This window comes from Leopardus geoffroyi, chromosome B2 (assembly GCF_018350155.1).
Source record: "Leopardus geoffroyi isolate Oge1 chromosome B2, O.geoffroyi_Oge1_pat1.0, whole genome shotgun sequence".
Classification (NCBI taxonomy): domain Eukaryota; kingdom Metazoa; phylum Chordata; class Mammalia; order Carnivora; family Felidae; genus Leopardus; species Leopardus geoffroyi.
Genome location: NC_059332.1, coordinates 32,547,383 through 32,571,511, shown reverse-complemented (window position 1 = coordinate 32,571,511; position 24,129 = coordinate 32,547,383). Strand labels below are relative to the sequence as shown.

General features: G+C 55.3%; 2 protein-coding genes across 4 annotated transcripts; one reads left to right on the top strand and one right to left on the bottom strand.

Annotated features, from left to right (window-relative positions):
• Positions 1-5,999: 5,999 nt before the first annotated feature.
• On the bottom strand, positions 6,000-11,770 carry LOC123608250 (gametogenetin-binding protein 1-like). 2 transcript variants are annotated; one of them, XM_045497925.1, is made up of 6 exons: positions 11,224-11,763; positions 10,479-10,597; positions 9,926-10,023; positions 9,570-9,717; positions 8,464-8,603; positions 6,000-6,267 (listed from the first exon to the last, which is right to left on the bottom strand). In XM_045497925.1, the coding sequence occupies exons 1-6, from the start codon at positions 11,688-11,690 to the stop codon at positions 6,217-6,219; spliced, it is 1,023 nt and encodes a 340-aa protein (XP_045353881.1). In that variant the 5' UTR covers positions 11,691-11,763; the 3' UTR covers positions 6,000-6,216. The 2 variants fall into 2 exon arrangements, with proteins under 2 accessions (XP_045353881.1, XP_045353882.1); XM_045497926.1 differs by lacking the exon at positions 8,464-8,603 and having other exon boundaries at positions 11,224-11,770.
• Positions 11,771-13,106: 1,336 nt separating this feature from the next.
• On the top strand, positions 13,107-19,675 carry BAK1 (BCL2 antagonist/killer 1). Of its 2 annotated transcripts, none has more exons than XM_045497927.1 (6): positions 13,107-13,219; positions 15,229-15,329; positions 16,361-16,496; positions 16,836-16,979; positions 18,061-18,241; positions 18,362-19,675. In XM_045497927.1, the coding sequence occupies exons 2-6, from the start codon at positions 15,260-15,262 to the stop codon at positions 18,464-18,466; spliced, it is 636 nt and encodes a 211-aa protein (XP_045353883.1). In that variant the 5' UTR covers positions 13,107-13,219; positions 15,229-15,259; the 3' UTR covers positions 18,467-19,675. The 2 variants fall into 2 exon arrangements, with proteins under 2 accessions (XP_045353883.1, XP_045353884.1); XM_045497928.1 differs by lacking the exon at positions 13,107-13,219 and adding an exon at positions 13,505-14,336.
• The last annotated feature ends 4,454 nt before the right edge of the window (positions 19,676-24,129 follow it).

The following is a 24,129-nucleotide window of genomic DNA, read 5'->3' as shown; positions in this document are numbered from 1 at the left end:
GGCAGATCCTCCAAGGCAGCGGGAATAGCAAATGCAAAGGCCCTGAAGCCAGAGCGAGATGATTTTGCGCAAGGCACAGCAAAGAGACCAGTGCCGCCTGAGCACATAGGGCAAGGAGGGCAGCAGGAGATGGGGTCAGAGACTGACAGACAGCCGGATGAGGAGGGGCCTCATGGGCCTGGGGAAAGGACTCTGGCTCACACTCAGGTGATGGGGAGCCAGTGCAGGGCTCCGAACAGAGGATTTACCTTTCAAAATAACAATAGCTCATGCTACATAGTGTCTAATATGTATCAGCCACTTTTCTAAACACCAAACATGTATTAGCCCATTTAATCCTAATAACCTTTATTAAAGATGAGGAAACTGACCAGAGAGAGTTCTCTACACACTAGATGTTAGTAGCACCCTCCTCCAACTGGTGACAAACCAAAAACGTCTCCGGACATTGCCAAATGGTTCCTGGCAGACAGCATTGCCCCCAACCCAGAACGACTACCCAAGTGTCCTCCTGTCCACCCCATCTGCCACTGTCCCAGCTCAGGCCCACACCCCTCTCACTATGATGATTGTGACAGCTTCCTAATTGGCCAGGCGGCCCCCTGTCCTCTCCACTCCATCCCCCACGGTGTATGAATCCCAGTGCCCTGAGGATAAACGCCAAGCCATTTAGGATGGTATTCATGGTCCTATATAATCTGGCTCCTGCCTATCTCTCTGGCAATATCCTTGAACCCTCTCTTCCCACCGGCCCCCACCATTCAGTCTAGCAGCGTGTGTTGAGCCTACTGTGTGCCAGCCACCATGGTGGGCACTGCTGACAGGGAGACCAGACCCCTGCCTTCACTGTATATGTGTCCAGGGTTGGGGAGAGCAGGTGAACTCGCGGGTCCTGTTTGTCCCTGGCCAGGGAGATGTGAGCGCTCCAGGAGAAGAGGTGTGGGGGCTGAGTTGTACAGGATGGGCAGGAGTTGTCAAGAGGAAGCAGAGAAGACCCAGCAGTGGTGGGGCAGAAGCTTTGAGAGGTTGGGGAAGATGAGTCTGTGATGTGTGGCCCCAGGAAAGGCCCTGAGAGAGCCAGTGTGAAGAGGGATGGATGGCGAGGAACAAAGGACTAAGCATGAACAGGTGGACTGAACAAGGAGGCCCAGGAGAGCAGTCCAGGGTGGTTCCAGGAGGTGGAAAGCAGGGTCGTGGTGCAGGCTGAACACCTTCCCCTCACCACAGGGTTCTCCTGGCAGGCATGCCCTTCCCCCTTACTTTATCTAATTTCGCCTCCTCTTAGAAGCCCAAATCACAAATGGTTGCCGCCTCCTTGAAGCCTTCTGTATTCCTCCCTGCTGGAATTACGATCTCCCTCTGTGCTCTCCAAACCTGGTATTACAGGAATATTATCATCTGATTTTATGGCAGGGGTCCGATGTTACCCCACACTTCCGACTGTGAATTTCATGTAGGCAGGGAGGTGTCTTTTTTCTTCTTAAGTTTCTCCAAGATATAGTCCTTTACCTATTAATTATGCATCTTCTTTACAGTGATTTGTTTTTATTTTTGAACAGAGAAGGAGAGAGAGAGAGAGCGCGAGCGAGCGAGAGCACACGAGTGGGGGAGGGGCAGAGAGAAAGGGGAGACAAGAGGATCCCAAGCGGTTCTGCGCTGACAGCAGAGAGCCCCCTTGCGGGGCTCGAACTCCCAAGCCGTGAGATCAAGCCCTGAGCCAAAGAGGGACGCTCAACCGACTGAGGCTCCGAGGCGCCCCAGGGAGGTGTCTTTTATCCTTGGTCTCCTGATGAATTAAATCAAACTGCCTTCAGCAGAGGCAGCCCGGACAGGCCTCGAGGCCTCAGGGAGCGGAAACACCCTGCGGTTCAGTGGCTCCCGCGCTGGCCCAGGTGCGCACAGTCGGCGCGCCGCGGGGCCTCCGGATGGCAGGGGTGTCGTGGCCAGGCTGCATTTGCTGCGCCTCGGTGCGCGAACGCTCGGCCCGCGCCAACGCACTCCTCCCGCCCTAGCGCTGCAATCGCCCACACGTGACTGGCGCCGCCTCCTTGCCTTCCTCAGGCCCTTCCCGGATCCATGCCCGGGCCGCCCCTCTCCGCCCTCTGGGGCGGGGCTGGGAGGTGCCACCGCGGGAGCCACTGGCTGAACACTGCACGGAGGTGCGGGCCAGGGGGCGCTCCCTGGTGAGAAAGACCCCCACACATACCCCCGCCCCCAGCGACGCCCAGGACCCTTGTAATAATTACAGCAGCCGGTGAGGCCACCTGCCTCACGACCTAAGTGGCCTCCCAGCTTCAGTCCCTGCCCCCTATAGTCTCTTCCCCCCTCAACAGCCAAGGAAGACTTTTAAAAACTGTAAACCACATTGGGGCACCTGGATGGCTCAAGTTGGTTAAGCGGAGGACTTCAGCCCAGGTCATGATCTCATGGTTTGTGGGTTCAAGCCCCGAGTCAGGCTCTGTGCTGACAGTTCAGAGCCTGGAGCCTGCTTCGGATTCTGTATCTCCTTCTCTCTCTGCCCCTCCCCATCCATCGCTCACGCTCTGTCTCTCTGTGTCTCTCAAAACTGAATAAATGTTAAAAAATAAATTATAGGGGCGCCTGGGTGGCTCAGTCGGTTGAGCGTCGGACTTCAGCTCAGGTCATGATCTCACAGCTCGTGGGTTCGAGCCCCGCATCCGGCTCTGTGCTGACAGCTCGGAGCCTGGAGCCTGCTTTGGATTCTGTGTCTTCCTCTCTCTCTGCCCCTAAGCCACTTGCATTCTGTCTCTGTCTCTCTCAAAAATAAATAACCATTAAAAAATTTAAAAAAAAAATAAAAATAAATAAATTATAAACTGTAAAGCATATCATGTCACTCCTTGCTCTGACCAAATAAGCCCTAAAAACCCAGATGGGCAAAATACTTCCTTAACTCCTGACCTCACCTCTTACTCCCCCTCCCACTCACTCCTCTCCGGCTCAGCCACAAGGGTCTACTTCCAGTTCCTCAAACACCTGTGCCTGCTCCTGCCTCAGGGTACTTGCGCTTGCTGTTCCCCCTGCTGTAATGCCCTTTCCCCACCCCCATCCCCCCAAGGCTCCCTCTTTCTCACTTCCTCCTGGCCCCTGCTTCTACGTGATCCCCTCAGAGCTGCCTTTCCCACCCCAACACTCTTATCTAAAACAGCATCCCATTCCCCAGCTCCCAGCGTCATCTTTCTTCATAGTACTTGTCGCTCCCTAATGTGTTATCTGTTTATTGTCTCTCCTACTAGCAATATAATAAATGCTCAAAAAAAAAAAAAAAAAAAAAGGTTTTGTACATCTTGTTCTGTGCTCTATTCCCCAGTGCCTACAATAGGAATGGGATGTAGTAGAAGCTTAATAAATATTGGTTCTGTGCCAAATAGCACTTCATTCGGCCCACAAGAGAAGCCCTGTGATTTGCCCATTGCGCAAATTGGAAACTGAGATTCAGAGAGGTATGGGACCCTCCACCAGCGCTGGAGCTGGGGCTCCAGGCTCCAACCCAGTGAGTCTCTCCTCTCTGCCTCTCTGTTCTCCATTTCATGTCCTACCTGGAAAAGAATACAGGTGGTTTCACCCTTCTCTTGTCCCAGGATAGGCAAGACTGACAACCAGTGACTCAGAGCCCAAGGCAGCATTCTCCTCAAAGGACCTGCCCAGGAGCCCACAGGGAGAGAGTCCCCCCCACCCATCTCCCCAGGAAGGCAGGCCCAGCTTCGACCTGACCACTTTTCCCTGGGACCATCTGTTCACCCCCTCCCCCAGTTACCTCCTCTCCCCTTCTTTTCAGCCACCTGTGGGCCCCCAAAATACCCTCAGAATAATCTGGGGGCTGCTTTTCTTACCTTTATCCCCCCAGAGATACAGCGAGATAGAGACAGTGACACAGAAAGAAAGCGTGGTGGGGGAGTGGGGGAGCCCAAGCCAGAGATACACATGCAGAGACAGGAGAGAGACAGGAGAAGATGGGAAAGATGAGAAACCCAAAAGAGCAGAGACCTGACAAGTTCCAAAATAATGGCTCCACTCAAACCCGCAGGCCAACCCGGGGCCACTGCCAACCCAATAGGGCCTTTTGAGTGAATTAGAGAGATGCACCCTGGTCGAGTTCCAGAGCCCTCTGGCCTTTGAGCCAAGCACACTGGTACAGGGCCCAACCCACAGAGCAGTGCAGAGCAGCCCTCCCTTGCCGTCTGCCCAAGGAGGGAAGGCAAATTTCAAGGACACCAGGTCCTCAGGTTTGACCCACAGATGCGTCCATACAGTGGTCCCTGGAAGCCTCTCAGACACTTCAGGATCTCTCCCCATGGGCCATGAGCCTGAACCCAGCCCGCTGCACTTCCCCACTGGCCCTTCCCTAACAGCAGGTCCTTGGGCCATTGTCACCCCTGCCTAAACCAGTCCCACCCACAGAAACCAGCCCAGGACTCCCAGGGGCCAGGACAAGGCCCTCATGCCTGTGCCAGTGCGCATAGGCCACCTCCTAGCTTCATAGACCTTCTTCTCTGTAGTTCATAGGAATTTCGCCCCCACCCCCGGCGGGTGGGGGCATGACCCTCCCTCAGCAGAAAGGGCAAGAGAGAAGCAGAGAGGGGAGCCATCAACCTAAGAGTCTCCCATACTAAATCAAGATTCCTGCCGCCTCAATCCCCAGCAGCCATACCCTTGTGGGGGCTGAGAAGGAAATGCTCCCTCCCCAGGAGCACAGGTAACCTATGAGTGGACACTTGGCTCACACAGGCAGCCAAGGAGCCTGAGCTGCCAGTGGGGACCCAGCCTACCCCAACCGAATGTGGGGCTGCCTGTGTACTCCACTGGCTGGCCCTACCCACAGGGCAACGGGGGAGGGCAGGAGCTCTGTCCTGCAGCGCTCTGGGCCCTGGGATTCCCCACTCAAGCCTGGGCATGGGCTGGAACAAGGTCATGGCCTGTTAGGATGGGGGAGGGAGAGGAAATATCCTCTCCGTGGGGTCCGTGAGGAGTGCTACATCTGTGCCGGGGGAGATCGGGGGTCCAGGTGGAACCAGGGGACCCCCACAGGCCACTGTCTAAGGCCCCCACCCTTCCCCATAGCCAAGACTCTGGAGGAAATAATTAGGGCATAGGTGAGTCATAGGGTCACAAGGCTGCTTCCTGGCTGACTCAGGCAGGGGCAGTCAGATGGGCTTTTCCATCAGGATCTTCCCCAGCCCAGAGCCTGAGTCAAGGATTCCAGGTGAGCAACACCTCCTGGTATCCAAACTGGGCTTCGCCCTCCCTGATGCTGGATCCCTGAAAAGCCAGGTTTGAGGGTGTGCCCTTCCATGGCCGGTAAGGGCACAGGATCGTGCACCCCCAACTCAAGCCTATCCTTGCTTCTGGGATTTGGAGTTGGGTCTTCTAGATGTCGGGACTTCCCTCTGACCAGGATCCCCAGAGGTACCTGGCAGTGAGCATGGCACAGAGGGGCCATGACCAGGGGCAGCAGGTTGAGGCCCTGCCCCCCACCCCTGTAGCAGGGGCCCTCCGGCATCATCCCAGGGCCTCCTACCTGTCCCCCAGCCAGCCCTCCAAGCAGGTCCCCGTGGCCCCAGGGCCGCTTTCCTGGCTTTGTCCCTGTACTGGTTGGGCAGGAAGTTCCTGCTGGAGAATTCCCGGATCCTCCCCATGAGGCCACAAGCCTGGCCTGGGAACTTAGGAGGGAGGGAAGTCAGGGATGCTCCTACCAACAGGGTCTGGTCTTGTGGGAGCAGGGGCTCTCCTGGCATTCTGGGCCACCAGTCCTTCCCCACCCCCAGGGCAGGTGCACCAAACCTCTTGCCCTCCGGCTCAGATGCCCCACTGGGGCCCCTCCACTGGAACCCAGGACTCTGCAGTTGGGGCTGCCACACTGGGGACTAGACTGAGACCCTGGATAGCCTTGAGCTTGTGAGCTTGCTCCTAGCTTGAGGATGAGGCGGGGGGGGGGGGGGGGGGGGGGGGCAGGGTTCCACACATAGCCAAGGAAGCCAAAAAGTCAAAGTGGGTTTTATTACTATCACAGGCCTGAGTCTGATGGGTAGGAACATTCTGCTGGGCAGGCCCACCCTGCAGACACATGGATTCCATTTATATCAAGACCCCTTGGCCCCAGGGGCTCCTTGGATGTGCCCTCAGAAGAGGGAGGCTAAAGCTGTATTCGGGTTGAAGGGATCTGGGAGCAGGGCAGACTCAGGGCCAGCACCAGCTTCACTCTGGAGGCCAGTTTCCCATCTCGTCCATCTCCTCCAGGAGCAGGTGCTAGGGGGCAGAGTGGGTGAAAAAAGGTGCCTCAGCATCTTTGGGCTCTCCCTTCCTGCTCTGTATCCCCAGAGAGAAGCACCCTGAGGCCATGCCAGGCCCTCCCTCATATTCGCCCAGCTGGCCCCCAGTCCACCAGCCCTGAGCCACCTCCCTCCCACTGAATGAAGGACCCTTCTCCCTCCAACTTGGGGGGGATCCTTGGAAGCCCAGAAGTCAGGCACCCCAGCGAACCTCTCCCTTCCCTCACCTCTGTCCTGGACACCACACCAAATGGGGGCTGCACCCTTCCCTCCAGCCTAGGGTGGTGCTTCAGCTGCCTCAGTGCCCCTCCCCTAGGTCCCCAGCATTCCCCAAAGGCTGGGGGGCGGCTTCTTTCCCCCTCAGCTTGGTGTCCCTGAGGACAGATAAGGAGAGAGTGGGGGATGGTGATGAGGATAGGACCCTTGAAACACCCACAGGAGGAAGATATTCCTGGGGCAGCTCTGTCCCCAAAGTGAGGACTGAGCTGGGACCCAACTTGCCACCACCCAGAAACTCCCTAGGGCCCCCCAATTCTGCTCAGGCTACCCCCTGGACTGTGACCCCTGGCTCAGGGGTGGTTCTGGAAGGGAGAGGGAGGAGAAGGGGGCCGGAAGGGTGATGAAATCCCTTTAGTGTGAAAAGGCGATAGCAAGAGCCCCTGCCAGAGCTGACCAGCTGTGTACTTTAGGGTGAGATGCACGGCCTTGTTCCCCACAGCACACAGGGGCTCCTGTAACTCAGGCATGCGGGCTTAGGACAGTGAGAGGGCTGCCCCTCAGTGCCTGGTGGGCATGCGCTTCTGGTATTCATTCCCCCAAGGGGGTAAGTCATATCCCTAACACTGGAGTGCCCTTGGCGGCTGGCAGGCAGCCCCTTTCCATCTTGTCTGATCCTTCCACCAGTGTCCCCTTCCTTACAGGAAGCCAAAGCCTGCATTCAAAGTCACAGAGCAAGTCAGTGCCGGAGCAGGGCTTCAGCTAAAGGCTTTGGCCTCTGAACCTGACTCTCTTTCCTTTACTTTCCCACAAAAGTAAACGACACAGACCATCAGGGGCCTATGTCCACCGAATGAAAGAACGGGTTGATGAACGAATGAAAATTAACTCAAAAAGGACATGGACACATTTTTTTCACAACAGATTCATCCATGTACGCTCAAGAGAGTCTGGGACAGGCCTGACCTCGAAGGCCAGTGTCAAGGAAGGTGGGCAGTGGGTGGTCCTTGGTGTGACACAGACAGGTAACCTATATGTGTGTTTGTGGGAGTAAGTGTGGGTGTGAATGGGAGAGAAAGCAATATAATAAAAGCAACATTATGTGAATTACAGATGTACAAGGAAGACTTAAAGCCACCTAGACAAAACGCCTCATCATACAGATGAGTAAACTGAGGCCCAGAGAGGGGAAGAGACTTGCCCAAGGCCACACAGCAAGTGAACGGCAAAGTTAAGACTTAAAAAAAAAATGGACTTTTAGGGGTGCCTGGGTGGCTCGGTCAGTTAAGTGTCCAACTTCATCTCAAGCATAATCTCATGGTTTGTGGATTTAAGCCCTGTGTCGGGCTCTGTGCTGATAGCCCGGAGCCTGGAGCCTGCTTTGGATTCGGTGCCTCCCTCTCTCTCTCTACCCCTCTCCCGCTTATACCCTTTCTCTTTTCTCTCTCAAAAATAAATAAACATTAAAAAAATTTTTTTTAGTGGGGGCACCTAGGTGGCTCAGTCGGGTTAAGCGTCCAACTTTGGCTCAGGTCACGGTCTCATGGTTTGTGAGTTCAAGCCCCTTATCAGACTCTGTGCTGACAGCTCAGACCCCAGAGCCTGCTTTGGATTCTGTGTCTTCCTCCCTCTCTCCGCCCCTCCCTCGCTGGCACTCTGTCTCTCTGTCTGTCTGTCTCTCTCTCAAAAAATGAATAAACATTAAAATTTATTTTTTAAATTTTAATGGATTTTGGGATGCTGGGTCAAGTGAGAGACAGAGAGATGGATGGAGAAGTGTGTATATGCACAGGGCTTCAAGGTCCTACTCAGAAATACCGCCACCAAGAAGGGATTGTGCCTTCCCTACCCAGACACTGGGAGGCTAGAGCCAGGGCCAGGAGCCGATGGAGTGGGAGGCCCCGCTCTCTCTCGCGCCTTCACGCAGAGGGTGGTGGTCGGGACAGGCCAGGCCTACCTGGCCGTCCACAATGCCTGCCTCCTCCAGGGTGATCTCTGGCTGGGTCAGCAGCTCCCGGCCCTCATGACTGCCCATCTTCCAGAGGCGGGACTCCCGTTGTACTACCAAAAGCTTCTTTAACTCCGACTCCACGAAACCTGAGAGTCAGAGAGATGGGCATGGGACAGGCAGGCGGCTCCGGCTCTCCAGACCTCATCCCAGCCGTGTGCAGTCCCTGGTCACCCCCAGCCCCAGCCCTTATGTTTTCCATTACCTGGAACCAGCCAGATACTACCCGCCCACCTCCCTGACTTTGCCAGCAAACTCACTTACCAAGCGCTCCCTCCCACCTGCATGAGTGTGAGTTTCTTTCCCTCCTGGGGAGAGCGTGCAAGGGGCAGACATCTGCCTCCACTCTCCACCAGTCACAGACTCAAGAGCAAGGATCTGGAACTACCCAAACTGCCTAGGTTCAAATCCCAGCTCTGCCACCTACTACTGTGTGACCCTGGACAAGTTACTTAACCTCTCTGTGTCTCAGTTTCCTCACGACGAAGTAGAGATTATAATAGGACCTACCTCAGAGTTGCGAAGTGGTATTTCATGAAAAGTGCTCAGAAGGGGGTCTGGCCCATAGTAATGGCTATGTGAATGTCAACAATGATCATGTGATGTTATCATGTCATATCGCTACCACTGAGTCATCTGCTCACAATGTCTGGGTAGCGCTGGGGCACCGTCAACAGCAGGGTGTGATGGGAAAATCGGGGATGGAGATGCCCACTGAACAAGTTAGAATTCTGGGTTGGGAGTGGGTGATGCTTCTGGAGCGCAAGCCGTAGTCACAATCCCCAAACCTTGAGAAAGGAGGACTCTAGCTAGACCTAGTCTGCCCCCCCAAACCTTGTCACTGCCCCCCCAAACCTTGAGAAAGGAGGACTCTAGCTAGACCTAGCCTGCAGCTCCTGCTGAGCCACCCACTGGTCCCCCTGCAACCCCTTCTCCAGTGGTCATCTTAGGTCCTCTGGTACCACCTGGTGGTAAGAACTGGTATCACACCTATGAGTCAGGGCCAGAGTGGAGCCCCCTTGGCCTGAGGAGGGCAGGTTGGGCCCCACACTTACCCACTGTATCTGTTGACCTAAAAGTCTTATGCAGCGGTGACTGCAGGGTGACAATGCCTGGGACACAGACCTTGAATGAGCTGTCCTCTTCCTCCATTTCCTCTTCCTTGCCTTTCTCCTCATCAGGCAAGCCTTCCTTGAGAGGAAACTGAGGGCATGCCGGGCCACTGAGCAGGTGAGGATGACAGGGACCCAAGCGTGCAGCCCCACCCCCAGATAAAACAAAAAGCAGGAGGGAACCCACCAGGTTAAGAGGGGTCTGCCCAAGCCCCAAATCCTGGGGCCCAGCCAAATGCGAGGAGGAGCCCCAGCCAGGCTTCACCCCCCGCCCACTGCCCCAGCCTGGTTCTACAGACCTTGGCCACGGCTGATTTCTGAAGGTGCTTGTACAAGGTGAGGAGGCGGCGGTTCCAAGGAGTTGTCCCCACCTTCGAAGAGGCCAGCCTGAGGTCTCCTGTGAAGGTGCAGTGTCACTGACAGGCTGACAGGAACAAGGGGCAGCCCAGGCCCAGGCCCAGGCCCAGGCCGAGGAGGGCAAGGGCACTGAGCAGGCTGAAGTGAGTGGGAGGTTCCCTCATTTTCTCTAGCAAACACCTGCTATGTGCTCAGCACAGTACCAGGCACTTTGCAAAGGACATTTCATCGACTCCTTGCAGCTGCCCTCTGAGATAGATACTGTTATGGTCTCATTCCTCTTAGATGAGGAAACTGAGACACAGAAGCAGGGAGCAACTTGGCCACTATCACACGACTTGGCATAGGGGAATGGAATGGACTCTGATCCATGCAGCCTGCCCTCAGCATTCCCTCAGACTATCCTGTGTCCTTCCAGGCCCCACACCCCTGAGGAGTCTGAGGAACAGGATCTATTTCTGGCACTGGCCTGACACCTGTGGCCACCACACTCACCATCCAGCAGACACTCCTTCTCCTCCTCCCTGGTGAAGGTCTCTGGGCTGACCTCCAGTGGCCCCATGGCCCTCTGCAGGCATCCTTGCTCCAACTCCAAAGCTTGGGCAAAGTGGCCCCTGATCCCAAAGCATAGTCAGATGGCGGTAGCAGGTGGAGCCCAGACATGTGGCAAAGGCTCCTTAAGCCCCCCAAAGTTCCCAAGGGCCCTCCTATAGGCCCTGCTCAGCCCCCTCCACCCTCCTGCCTCCAACAGTTCCCTGCTGGGCCTTTTGGGGTCCTCATCGTACAGGGGGCTATCTTCCCTTGAAGGTAGAGTGAGGAGGAAGGTGGGGAGCAGAGGGGGAGGTGGGCCCTTTCCTCCTGGAGTGGAGGTGGGCCCCCATTCCTTCCTGGAGTGAGGACCAGGAAGGAGCTGGGAAGCCATGGTGGCCTGGCTCACCTTGGCACTCTCTCGTCCCAGTCCCCAGCCTGTCTTTCTTCTATCTTTGGCACCTCCACCCACATCCCCTGACTTGTGGGAAGACCCACCCCATCTCTGCCCCCCGCCCAATACTCTCACCCCCCAGGCTCCTTCCCATCCTTGATACATCTGTGCCTCCATCAACCCCCGTGCCTTATTCCAGTCCTCTACCCATCTGAAGACCCACATTCCCGGGCCTTCCTCAATTGGGGTCCTCCCATATCCTTGCCCCAGTACCCCCATCCCAGGCTCCCGCCCGCCATCCACAGCCCATTCCCTCACCTGTCTGAGGTCTCTGTACCCCCGGAGGCCTCCCCTACCGCCTTCTCCTTCTCTTCTTCCGTTTCCTCTTTCCCAGACGGGTTGCCCAGCACCTCCTGGCTTCTCCTGGGCAGGACAGGCTTCACCTCTACACCCTGGGCCCCCACCCTCAGGACTTCCGTGGGGGTAGGGGTCTGGGCCCCTGTGTCCCCCATCCCTAGCCCCAAGGGGTCCTGCCGTGGCAAGGCCACAGACAGCATGTAGGGTAGTGTGGTGGATGGCTTTGGCTCCTTCCTCCCCACCCCTCCATGGCGGTTCATCACCAATGGGGTGGCGGCTTGCTCTCGCAAGGGGCATGTCCGACTCCCTATCGGGGTCTTGTCAGAGCTCTTTGGGCTGCCCTTGTTCCCCACCAGGCTACGGAAAAAGCGGAACATGGAGGAGCGGCCCAAAATTCGGGATTGACGGTTTGGAGCTGGGGCCTCCATCCCGAGAGAGACCCTGACTCGAAGGGTGGGGCCGCCACAGCCACCCCACCAACTGCTTAAGAACAGGAGGAGTTTTCAAATTAAAACTTCCAGTTGGAAACTTCCAAGAGTTCTAGAAGGCAAAGGCCGGGGGTGGCGGGGGGAGGGCAGGGGAGTGATGGGGAGCCAGGGAGGAAGACATGGTAGAGGGGATTCGTTGGGGGCAGAGAGGGCAGGAGGTCGATGAGGCAGGGGGAAAAGGTACGGGAAGGCAGACTGGAGGCTAATGAGGTGGCTAAGGAGTCTCCAGAAGGCATGGGGGTGGGGAGCAGGCAGAGGAAGCTGGGGGTCCTTGGACTGGGAATGGGGCAGGGGCTTTTGGGGCCTCTGCACACAACTCTCTCCACCTGGCTTGTCTTTCAAATCCACTCCTCACAGCCAGATAGTGTCTATCCTCCCTCTTTTCTTGCCTCTCAGCATCCACTTGCACATCCTCAGGTGGTACCCAGACACCCCTGTTTTCATCTCTGTTTATCTGCCTGTCACCTTTAGGATTTCAAATCTCTAGAGACCACCAGGGTGCCTGTGTGCCCGTCTTAATTGCACGTTGAATCTCAAGTTAGTATTATTATTTCCCACGACACCTATAGACTCGATTATACACCCAGCTTAGTGACCCTGCGAGTTCCTTAAGCCCACTCACTGAGCCTCAGTTTGTTCGTCTGTAAAACGGGTGCAGTGGACAGCGTCTATTTCCAAGAGTTATTGAAAAGATTCAGTAAGAGCACCTGAGTGGCCTGATGGGTTAGGCATCCAACTCTTGATTTCGGTTCAGGTCATGATCTCACAGTAGTGACATGCAGCCCCACATTGAGCTCCACGCTGAGTGTGCAGCCTGCTTAAGATTCTTTCTCTCCTTCACCCTCTGCCTCTCCCCTGCTTGCGTGTGAGTGTGTGTGTGTGTGTGTGTGTGTGTGCACGTGAGCGCGTGCACGCCCCCCCCCCCAAATAAATTAATAAAGCTAGTACCATACTGTTTAAAAAAAAAAAAAGATTCAATGAGAGAATGGTAACTAAAGTGCAAGGCACACTGTGGTGCTTAAGCCATCCTGCCTTTTTTATTGGTATTGATTCATGAAAGAGGGTAAAGATCAAAGACCGGGGCTGGAAATCAGAAGTGGGAGAAGGGGAGCCTTGCCACCTGGCCGGGGCTAAGTGTAAAGGGTGGAGCGCCTCCTCTGCGGACGAGCCCAGACCGACCCCCAGGCTACAGGCCCTTCATCAGCATCCGGCGGCCACACAGCGACTTCCTCTAGAGGGAGCTAATTGGAGCCGGGAAGAGCCGGCACGTCTAGGATCCGGGCAGCCTCGCGGGTCCCTAGGGCCAAGCTGGGGCAAGCAGAAGCCGCGTCCAGACATCGGGACTGTACTGACGCCTGTTCCAGGAAGCTGGGCCTGGGCACCCGACCCCCAGGAGCAGCCGCTGGCCCCTCAGGATCTCTGGCCTTGGCCCTGTGAGCCATCCCGGGCCTGGGCGAGGGTCCTGGCAGGTAAGGTGGGAGGGTCTTGCCCATCCTCCCGGTTTTCGGCAGCCCCAGGCCCAGGGGGTACAAGGAGCCTGCAGGCAGCCAGGTGGGGACAGGGAGGCCTGGAGACTTGCCTGGGCAGCTCCGCCAACGTCTGCTGGGGGCCTGATCCAGCCGGGGCTCCCTCTGGCTTCCCCTCAGACAGCTCCCCCATTGCCCTTCCTGTCAAAGAAATCGGGTGCCAAAGAACCAGGTCCTTTAGCAGTCTGGGGCGGGGTGGGGTGGGGGGTGGGAGTGGAGATCGGAGCCAAGGTCAAGGTCAGGGAGAGAACTTTCCTGGTGCTTCCTGCTGCCCTAGGAGCCCTAGACTGGGTCTGCAGCCCAACCAGGCATCTCCCCCTGGGGAATATTCTAAGCCCAGCAAGTAGAGAGCAATGGACTCCCCTTACCAGGAAGTCAGGCCACTTGGATGAGGGCAAGGGTAGGCCCAGGTCGGCATAGGCCTCTGGCCCTGGGGGCCATTCTGATGTTTCACGTACTCCCCAGCAGTGAGCCCCTGGGGTAGTGGCAGAGAGAGTTGGTGGTGCAATCAGCAATCTCCTGTCCTGCTGTCCTGGGGGTTCCAGGTTTCGTTCAGGGACCAGGGGAGAGGGAACGGCATCTTCCGGAAGAAGCAGGGATGGGGGTGTGCCAGGCAAAGATCTGTTTCAAGCTGGCGCCCAGGGACAGAGGAAGGGAGGGTCGGGCTTCTCCCTATCCCTGCCCCCAGTAAGTGGAGGGGTGGAGAGCCTTCCTCCACACCTTCCGGAGAGCTCTTGCCTTGGGGCACTTTCGAAAATGGCCCCAGGCCTGAGAGGCAGGAGGACTGGGCGGGGAGGAGGGTAGTCAGGTCCTCCCTGGGAGGAGGCGGTGGCTGTGCTCAGCCCAGGGTGGGACCGGGCCTTCCCCCGAGGTAGGAGGAAGGCCACTTCCCCCAAAGAGTGATGGAGGCAGCTTTGGGGTGGGTATGAAGGGGTGAGAATTGAAAGTGAAACAGCTCACGTCCAGGAAATACTCCCTCTGTTGAGGGTTCACAGAGCAGATCAGGGCTGTGGCCAGGATTGAGCAAAGAGGAAAACTGGGGCCAGGGACAGGACAGCAGGTATGTGGTGGGGATACATATGTCAGGTGGGGGACGGGGTGGGAGAGCTGTGGAGAAGACTTCCTCAGCTCACGGCAAGGCAGGAATGGGAAGAGCCAAGGTAGGATGTAAACAGGTGATCTTGTCTTGAAAGGGTACCCTCTGAGGTCCACAAACTGGAAAGTAAATCTGATGTGAGTATTGAGCATATGAACTCATGGAAATTCAGATTACCACCCTGACTCCCTGAGTGGCTATGTGGCCTCGGGCCCCAACTTCTTGGTGCCTCACTTTTCCCACCTGTAAAAGGGGCATGACGATGCTTACCTTGCTGGGTTAATGTGCATTTTCAGTGTCTGACACCCCTGGGGGAGCAGTAGAAGTATACCATAGGTGCTCAGGAAGTGTTCGTAGCTAACAGGCCTGAGTTGGAAAACAGGGGTGCTCTGACCAGCCAAGGGGAAGTGGGACCTCCGAGCACAAGTTTCACGGGTCATTGGCTAGAAGGTGGTAATCCTGTGGTAAGGGTGTGCTAGGGAGGGTGCAGGAGGCCCCAGGAGCAGCAGAAGGAACCCCAGCCTCTGCAACCAGCCTCATTTACCCAGGAGCGAGGTGAAAGAGGACTTGAGACCCACGAGGGCACTACTCCAACCACCCCTCCCCAGGGCCCTGGCTGCGGGGTCCAGGTCCCTAGGTACAAATCCTGACTGCCTTGCCTTTCTCGCCCTCTCTTGCTAGTGAAATGCTCAGTAAATTCTGATTCTGCCGACAGACTCCACAGGGACCCAGGGTGGTGAAATGAGACTTGGCTGGAGCTAGGATGGAGGGGTCTTTTGGGGGAGTGGGGGACCCTCCCCCTCATCAACAGCCCCTGCCCATCCCCATCTCTGCTGTCTCTCACCTGTCCCCACAGGATAGCGCTGCCCTCCACTGGGACCTGAGAAATGGCATCCGGGCAAGGCCCAGGTCCTCCCAGGCAGGAGTGTGAAGAGACTGCCCCGTCTGCTACTTCTGGTAAGGGTCTTTCTGCCCTCCTTCCCCATCCCACAGCCACCAGGGCTGTCTGAGAGGATGGAGAGAGCAGGAGTGGACAGGGCCAGGCCAGACTTACAGGCAGGCTCTCCTGCCCGCCCCCCCCCCCCCCCCCCCCCCCCCCCCCCCCCGTTCACTCACCTTGGGTAAAGCAGAAAGCATCTCCCCACCCAGTGCCGGTGTGTGCAGGTGACCTCAGAAGCTGCAGTGCGGTCCAGGTTAAGCCCTGGAGGTGGGGAGGAGTCTGGGCCTGGGGGTGGGGGGCAGAGGCTAGGAGAGGCCTGGGAGTGAGCGTGAGGTGGGCACCACGCCATCTCCAGGAAGAGAGGCAGGAGGGGGGTGAGGAGAAGAATGAAGAGTGGGGCGTGGCTATTCTATTCCTACAGTAGGAGAAAGAAGGAAGTTCCTAGGCTTATCACCCCGGCAGCCCTGCTGACTGGTGAAAGCGATTGTTATGACTTTGGGGAGGAAGTAAGATGGCTGCCTTTCTTCCCTTTTCCAAGGGGACCATCAAAGGGCTGCGATTCCCAGCCCACTACAGACTGCTCCCTGGGCTTTGGGTTCAGTCCCCTGTATGTCACTGTGTCCCTATGTAACTCTTCTGGACCCAAAGCTGCAATTCTAAATTTTGTTTCCCACATTCCCCGAGCCATAAGGGCTACCCAGCCTGTACACACTAAAACTCAGGGGTCCACATGCCTGGGATTATGTCCTGGCTCCACTGCTCATTCTTGACTGTGTGACCTTGTACAAGTTATGTAAACACCCCGTGCCTCAGCTCCCCACCTGTAAACTGGGGTGTTCGTCTGCTTCACAAGGCTAGTATGAGGCTTCAGTGAAACGTGCTAGAAAAATATCCTATACGCAATAAGCACTAGTTGTTAACTAAGGGCTGGAGTAGGGACACTTCTGTTCACGGGTGAGGACAGCCGAGGCCTTGAGGAAGAAAGACCCATCCACAAAGCATGGGGCCATCCAGCCCTTCCTCCCTGACTCCTGGCTTTGATCCTCAGAGGAGCAGGTAGCCCGGGACACCGAGGAGGTTTTCCGCAGCTATGTTTTTCACCGTTATCAGCAGGAGCAGGAGGCTGAGGGGGCAGCTGCGCCTACTGACCCAGAAATAGTCACCTTGCCCCTAGAACCTAGCAGGTGAGCAATGGCCCTCTGGGCCCACGGGGGTATCTTCAGGGAGGCGGAGGCTCACATGGGGCCGCTGTGCAGGTCCTGGGAACTGGGGAGGCCCTTTTTATTTGGGGCTTGCCCCTGCCCCCCCCCCCCCCCCCACCGATCGGGGATCTTGGACCCTTTATAGAATATGCCTGTCCTGTGATCCTGCGCTCTGCCCTCATGTCTGAGAACACGGTCAGGAACTTCCAAGGAGGGGTCCACAAGGCCAGGGGCATCTTGGGCAGAACCCCTTCTCCCCAAGTCCAGGCCCCAGCCCTGCCCACCCTCTGCCTGCTCACCTACCTGCCTCCTGTTCTCCAGCACCATGGGGCAGGTGGGTCGGCAGCTCGCCATCATTGGAGACAACATCAACCAGCGCTACGATTCAGAGTTCCAGGCCATGCTGCAGCGCCTGCAACCCACAGCAGAGAACGCCTATGAACTTTTCACCAAGATTGCCTCAAGGTAGCCCTGGCCCTGGCCTCTGTGCTGCGCTGTCACCCCCGCACTGTGCCCTGCCCGTGGGATGGGAGATACACGCTTCTCTGTCAGTGTCAAGAGACATGTGCACCACCCCTTGTCTGCTGTTGACTCACACATGGCCTCGGGCCCTGTCTTTCTCTCTCTGGGCCCCAGACTGCTCCTCTTTGGTATATAAGCTCACAGCTCTTGTGAGCTTGGGCACTCGGGACTGGACCAGATAGATCAGGACTATAGAGATGCCGGAGTAGGGATGTCCCCAGAGCTCCCCAGCCCAGCTGAGACACAGCTGGCCTTCTGATCTGGAACCATATTTCATACCAAAAATGGTCAGATTGCTAATGTCCTGGAAATGGCTTCCCTTTGCTACAGTGTGGTGTCCGAAAGGCCATCTGGTGTGGCTAGAGAGCCCACATGCCTGGGTCAAATCTCAGCTTTGCCACTTACTGGCTTTGTGAATCTATGGCCCTCAGTCCCCACGTCTGTAAAATAGAGGAAAGAAGCTTAGAACAGTGTCCGGACTTAAGGGTGTCATCGTCTGGGTTAGGAGTCAGCGTTGAGGTGACTGAAGCTGGGGTGAAGGTAGGAGGAGGCGACTGATCGAGGATTAGCGCCCAGAGCTGAAACATCCTGCCCCTGTCCTTCGAGGCCTCCCCCACTCCACTCTGATTCCAGGTCCTGTCCTAACCTCCTCTTTATCCTTTTCTCTCTGCTGTCTCTCGGGCTGCCAGGCCAGCAGCAACACCCACAGGTAATCTCCCTGCTGCTTCCGTCCGCTTGCTCTGCCTTCCCTGCTCTCTGCCCCTCTGCACTTGAGGCGCTGGGGCCACAACCTGGCAGCAGCACCCTGCTCAGACGCCCTCTGAGTTTCCTCCTTTCACAGAGATGCAGGTTCTTCCCAAACTGAGGCCAGGCTGGGGCAACCTCTGCCACCTTGAGTCACAGCTAAGCCATTTTGCTTTCCAGCTGGGAGCGGGGTGGGTTGCCACCGGACGGTGGGAGAGGAGAAGCAGGCTGAAGGGCCCTCTGGGGGTCTCCACTGACAATATCAACACTCTACCTGCAGTCTATTTGAGAGCGGCATCAACTGGGGCCGAGTGGTGGCTCTCCTGGGCTTTGGCTACCGCCTGGCTCTACACATCTACCAGCACGGCCTGACCGGCTTCCTGGGCCAGGTGACCAAACTGGTGGTCGACGTCATGCTGCGTCACTGCATTGCCCGGTGGATTGCACAGAGGGGCGGCTGGGTAAGTGCCCAAGCTTCGGCAGCCTCCTCCCTGCTGCTGGGGCTGCCTCTCTCCCAGCCCCACCCCAGCCCTGGAGTGCCTGTATGTGCCGTCAGCCCCTCTATCTCTGTCTCTTGGCAGGTGGCAGCCCTGAACTTGGGAAATGGCCCCATCGTGAGCGTGCTGATAGTTCTGTCTGTGGTTCTGTTGGGCCAGTTTGTGGTACGAAGATTCTTCAAATCATGACTCCCAGAGGGGCCCTTTGGGGTCCTAGCTGAGACCCCTGCCTGGGCTTCAGCCAAGCCGTCTCCCATCCCCCCCTTCTCTACAGGGGTCCCCCCTCAAGAATACAGAAGCTTTAGCAAGTGGACACTCCAGCTTTGGGAGGGCCCCTGCATGGGGGTCAGTTAGGCTGCCAGGGGTGCCCCAACATTGCATGGTGCTAATGGGCCCCCTCTCTGGGCCCCATCCTGTCAGAGAGGGGCTATAGCCTTCTTCCTCAGCTCTCTGGGACACCCTCAGCCCTATCTATTGGGCACTGGGGAGATTCACAACTTGGGGAAGCAAGAGGCTAAGAGTCACTCTCCCCTCAAAATTTTTAGTGGTTATATCTTTATGTAATACCCTTGGAAGGATCCTCCCCCCACCCATTCCCACCACTCTCCCCATGCCAGGAAGTCTGGGTGTGGGAGTTAGTAGACTACCCTGTGTTCCCCCAGGATTCAGCTAGGTGTTCTAGAAGGTCAGAGCTTGATTGCTGGGCCTGGAGCCCAGCCCTGGCCCTTCCTAAGCTCTCCCACTGCTCCACTCCCCCCCACCCCATATCACCGTTGCAGTGGACTCTCAGGGATTCTGGGCCTCAGTGTGGGGTAGAGATGGAGTTGGGGGTACAGACCAGAGCTGTCAGAACTTCATCAGCAGCCCCCAAGCCCCCCTCCCAAGATCCTCAGTTCTCTCCCTTACCACTTAAACCTAACCTATTCACTACAAGTGAAGCCCACCCTGCCCCCATCACTCCAAATAAGGAAGGAGGGGTCTTGGGTAAGTGGAGTGCTGAGGTTCCCTCCTTGCCCAGACTACAGAATTTAGGACTGGTTTGTTATTGTCAGGGAAAGGGGGTAAGGAACTCGTCTTGAGGTTTGTGAGAAAAGAGCTGTTAATGCCACTAGGAATCCTGGGGTTGGGATCTTCCCTCACGGCCTGGGCACAGTGTAATCCGGGGGTGTGGATGGGGAAACTGTGAATACTTGAACTCTACACCCCCCTGACCCCCCACTCTCCACACTCCTCACCTGCCTAAGCCCCTCCTGTGGGTGGGGTGGGAATGCCTTGTCTATCTTGCACAGTCTAGGGGTTTGGGGGTAGATTAAGCCAAATGCAGGGAGGGGATGCAGACGGAACCCACTGGCCAGCCCCCACCTTCTGAGTGTGTCTGAAATAAACTGCAATGTCTGATTCCCATTTGGTAATTTTTATATCCTCTGCTACCCGTCCCTCCGCCAGGCTGGATTGGGGGAGCCTGGGCGAGCCTCGCATTTACCTGGTTTATTACTGGATAAAAGCTCATATTAGGCCTCCAGAATCCGGTATAGGGCTGGGTGTGGTTTTCCCAGGCCCCAGCCCCCTACAAGGCCTAGGCCCCTCCCCACCTTTCCTAGCCCCTTCTCCAGGCACTTCTCATCTCTGTGTCCCAGGCAAGTTTCCCACCCTTTAGGAAGTTGGGAGACTCCAAGTTGCTGGGCTCTGGCTGGTAGAGCCTCTGCATATGCCTGGGGACTCCTAGAGGCCACCTTAGGCTTGCTTTGAATGCCTCTCTCCCTGGGGCCTCCATCCATGCTGGCCCAAAAAGCCCTTCACCCCCACACCTGGCTCTGCCTGGGACACAGTGTCCCAGTCCTCTCTTCCCCATGTCCCCCACAACCAGCACACACAGGGCTTTTGATTCCAGGAATTTTGTGCTACATAGGAGTCCCTATGGGAAAAGGCAGCTAGGAGTGATAAAAATAACAAGCACGGGGGCGTTCAAATGTTCCAAAGTCTTTCCAGTCCTGGGCACCCTGGTCTGTGTTTCTGACACCTTTCCAAAATGGTGACGTGCAAGTCCTAAAGGATTTAGGGGCTTCACTTGCACTCCCTGAGGGGGTCTTGCCAATCCCCTCTCCCTTTGGACTTGGTCTTCAAACAGTCCAAGTACAGACTGCACCCTTGGATATCCCGCCCCCCTGCAGCTGGAAGGGTGGTCGCTACAAAGCAGCCTGCAATCTGCAGGGAAAGTTCACAGACAACCTACACCGAACACATACTACGAGCCAAGTCTTATGCGGAGAATTTATCATCCGCGCCCAATCAGTAGGTTTTATAGCTGGTGACCTGGGGGATTGGGAGGTGGGGCTGGGGCTTTAAACTCCCAACTTTACAGTTATATAAAGGAAACTGAGGTACCTGCCCAGAGTCACCAGGTAGAATGGGCGGGAGCTGGCACTTGCCACCAGGGTACTGGCTCGAAGTTTTACGTAGAAGCCGACCAGGTGGGGAACGGGGCCGTTGGTCTGCAGCACAGGCCCGCCAAGGGGTCAGCGGGGAGGGGGTATATCCTTCCCCTCTAACCCCCGCGCGCAGCCGCCGCACCACCGCCCCAGGGCTCAGAAGACCGTGGAGGCGGGCGGGCTGCCCGAATTCAAGATGGCCGTCACCGCACCGAGCACGCCAGCGTGCCCTCTGGTGGGCGGGGCCCCCGGGCGCACCTCCCCACTGGGTTTTGAGAACCGCTGGAAGACTTTCATTGGAAGAAGGCGGGCTGGCAGTGGCGCGAGCTGTGGCGGTCTCTGCCCCTGTAAGGAAGGAGTTGGAACTCTACCCTGTAAGGCATGAGGAGCCCCAAAACGTTTGGCGGGAGTCTACCCTGGTCCCCTCCACTCCACCCTTTATTCCTCCAGAATGAAGTTTCCAAAACCGAAATCTAAGTGCATTGCGGGGTTGCCGAAAGGAAGGCGTGAGAAGTTGGGAGGCATAGGATAAGGCAGGGGTTTATGGGGGTGCAGGGGAGCAGATGGATTCCGCAGGTATTAAGGAAGTTAAATTCTCAAAATGGTGGTTCTTCTGAAATCGTAGCTTCGTTTCCATCAAAGAGGTCCAGATTCCTGAGTCTTTGGGGCCAGTGATTTGGGGCAGTCCAGCCCCGGGAGAGAAGCGTGTTTGGGTGTCGTCTGCTCAGTTGTGCGGTGTGGGTATGAAATCCACCTTGCCTTGTACCCAGCATCTCCCTGCCTCCCCACCCCACCCCACAGTTTACCTTCATGTGTCTGCTAGTTTACCTCGTCTGAAAAAAGTTTATTTCAGGTCACTAGGTGTCCACCCAGACAAAATCCTTCCTTTGCCCAAACCACTCAGTGAACTGAATAAGTTTTTATGACCTAACCATCTGAATAGCTTTGAAATAAATTAAAATTAATTCATTAATTAAAATAAAACCACCACCATATCCTGCTCCAGTTGTACCCACCTCAGATGTAAAGGCCCCGATCAAAGACACTTGTAAAATATGGATTTAATTCAATCTCTAATCCTGTGTGTGTGTGTGTGTGTGTGTGTGTGTGCGCGTGCGCGCGAGCGCACGCGCGTGCCTGACAGAGAGGGGGAGATGGAATGGAGTTACTAAAGATTGCTGGAAGTGTCCAAAGGTCAGGAACCAGAAAACCAGCAAACCCAGCTTCTGGGGCATGTTCACCAATTGCTGGACATGTTAAAAAGGTAAACACCAGACTATGGCATATCAAAGATGTGGGGGAGGGGAAATTCAGCCCACCGGATAATAAGGGAACAAAAAGCGGTGATCTGGCCTATTGAGCATAGGACAGGTAGCAGATCCCCAGCAAACTGTATGAATGATCCAGTAGAGGGGCAGCCTCTGAAGACCAAGGTCAGGTGATGAACTAATATGAGCAGAAAACAGACTTTTCTGAGAAAGTCACTTAATAGCTGAAGGGGCTAAAGCCACAGAATCTCCCTCCACCTGGAGTATGGGATTTGGCAACCAAATGGAGGGGAGAGCATGAAGGTGTGCAAGTGACATCTGGAGAGTAACATTTGAGTAGGCGTCCATTGTTGAAATCAACATGCAAATCAGAAAAACTCTCTGCTCCACTTATCTCAACTCTTGCTTTGCAATCTTGGAACCATTCCTGGTGCCTAATGCTTCAACTTTTCCCAGCTTTGTCTAAGAACACAGCAGGAAGACAGTTCTTCAAAGTTGCCTGCTTCACCACATCACACAGTGAAACTACTTCGCAACATTCAGACTTCTGTGATGATTGGCCCCACACAGGCTGCACTTACCAACCTTCTCATGTTTGGATCTGACCCCTTTCTCACCTGACCTCTGACTTTACTGAGAGCAACTTCTCCAATTCATTTCTGGCAGGCAGTGAGGCTTCCTCTAGAATGGGATCATTTTCTTGGTAAAATTCTCAGGTGGACCACACCAGGGAAAGATGGGGTGAATTTGGCACCGTCCAGCATCTCTGAATTGGGGGTGTTGTGAATCAGAGTGCAAGGGAAGCTCTGGGTTGGGCTTAGAGATATGGGGTCCAGTGTTTACTGAAAAAGAACGAAGTTTCTAGGAGCCTGAGTAACAATGCTGCTGGGCTGTGTGAGAGAAGAGTTCTGTGTAGGTTCAGAGCAAAGTGCTACCCTAGTGAGGGTGTGGGGAAATCCCTCCTCCCCGCCCCCCCCCATTATATAGTGATATGTAATATAGTGTATAGTATAACATGTAGTGTAATAGAAGAGACTGTTCATATGGACTTAGAATCCTTAACACATCCTTTAAACAAAGATATAAATACCGTATCCATGTTATTTCCATTTTTTAAAAGATATCTCTATGCCCGACGTGGGGCTCAAACCCACAACCCCAAGATCAAGAGTCACTGCTCCACCAACTGAGCCAGCCAGGCACCCCTATTTCTATTTTTTAAAACATTAAATCATCTCAAAACCCCATTGTGGACAGTGGAAGGATCAGATTGAGGAGAGGGATTCCTCTCCAGAGAAAGTTGTTTTTCTTCCGTCTCACAAAACGCCTCCTAGATATGCCCCCTACCCATTACACTTAGAAGAAAGAGAGACCCTGGGATTTCTCCACATTAATCTGAGTTTTCGGGAAATGCTGTAGTGGCAAAAAAGGAGAAAGGAGGAAATGAACATGTGTTGAGTTATTATACTTATGACAGATGTCTCGTTTGTATGTATAGCTCTCTAAGACAGAAATTACTATTCCCATTTTACAGATGAAGAAAAAAAAGTATACTAAAGGAAGAACAGGATGGTATAAAGTAATGGTTAGTTGCATCATTCACTCTAACATAAGTGTTATTTTTGTTACTTTGCATAGATAAATAATATAAATTAAAGGGTGCCTGGGTGGCGCAGTCGGTTAAGCGTCCGACTTCAGCCAGGTCGCGATCTCGCGGTCCGTGAGTTCGAGCCCCGCGTCGGGCTCTGGGCTGATGGCTCAGAGCCTGGAGCCTGTTTCCGATTCTGTGTCTCCCTCTCTCTCTGCCCCTCCCCCGTTCATGCTCTGTCTCTCTCTGTCCCAAAAATAAATAAACGCTGAAAAAAAAATAATATAAATTAATACATTTATTAGTTTTGTTTAAACCAAGTTTTACATTTAGAAGGACAATTATCAGACTTTTCTTTAGTTATAGGGAAAAATCAATAAGATGATTGTAGAATTATGGCAAGAAAAATATGAACAGAAAACATTTTATTCTACCACCACCTCCAGGAGGAAAATAGAAATGACTAAAAGTAAGTCCAGGGGCACCTGGGTGGCTCAGTCGGTTGAGCGGCTGCTTCAGCTCAGGTCATGATCTCGCAGTCTGTGAGTTTGAACCCTGCGTCGGGCT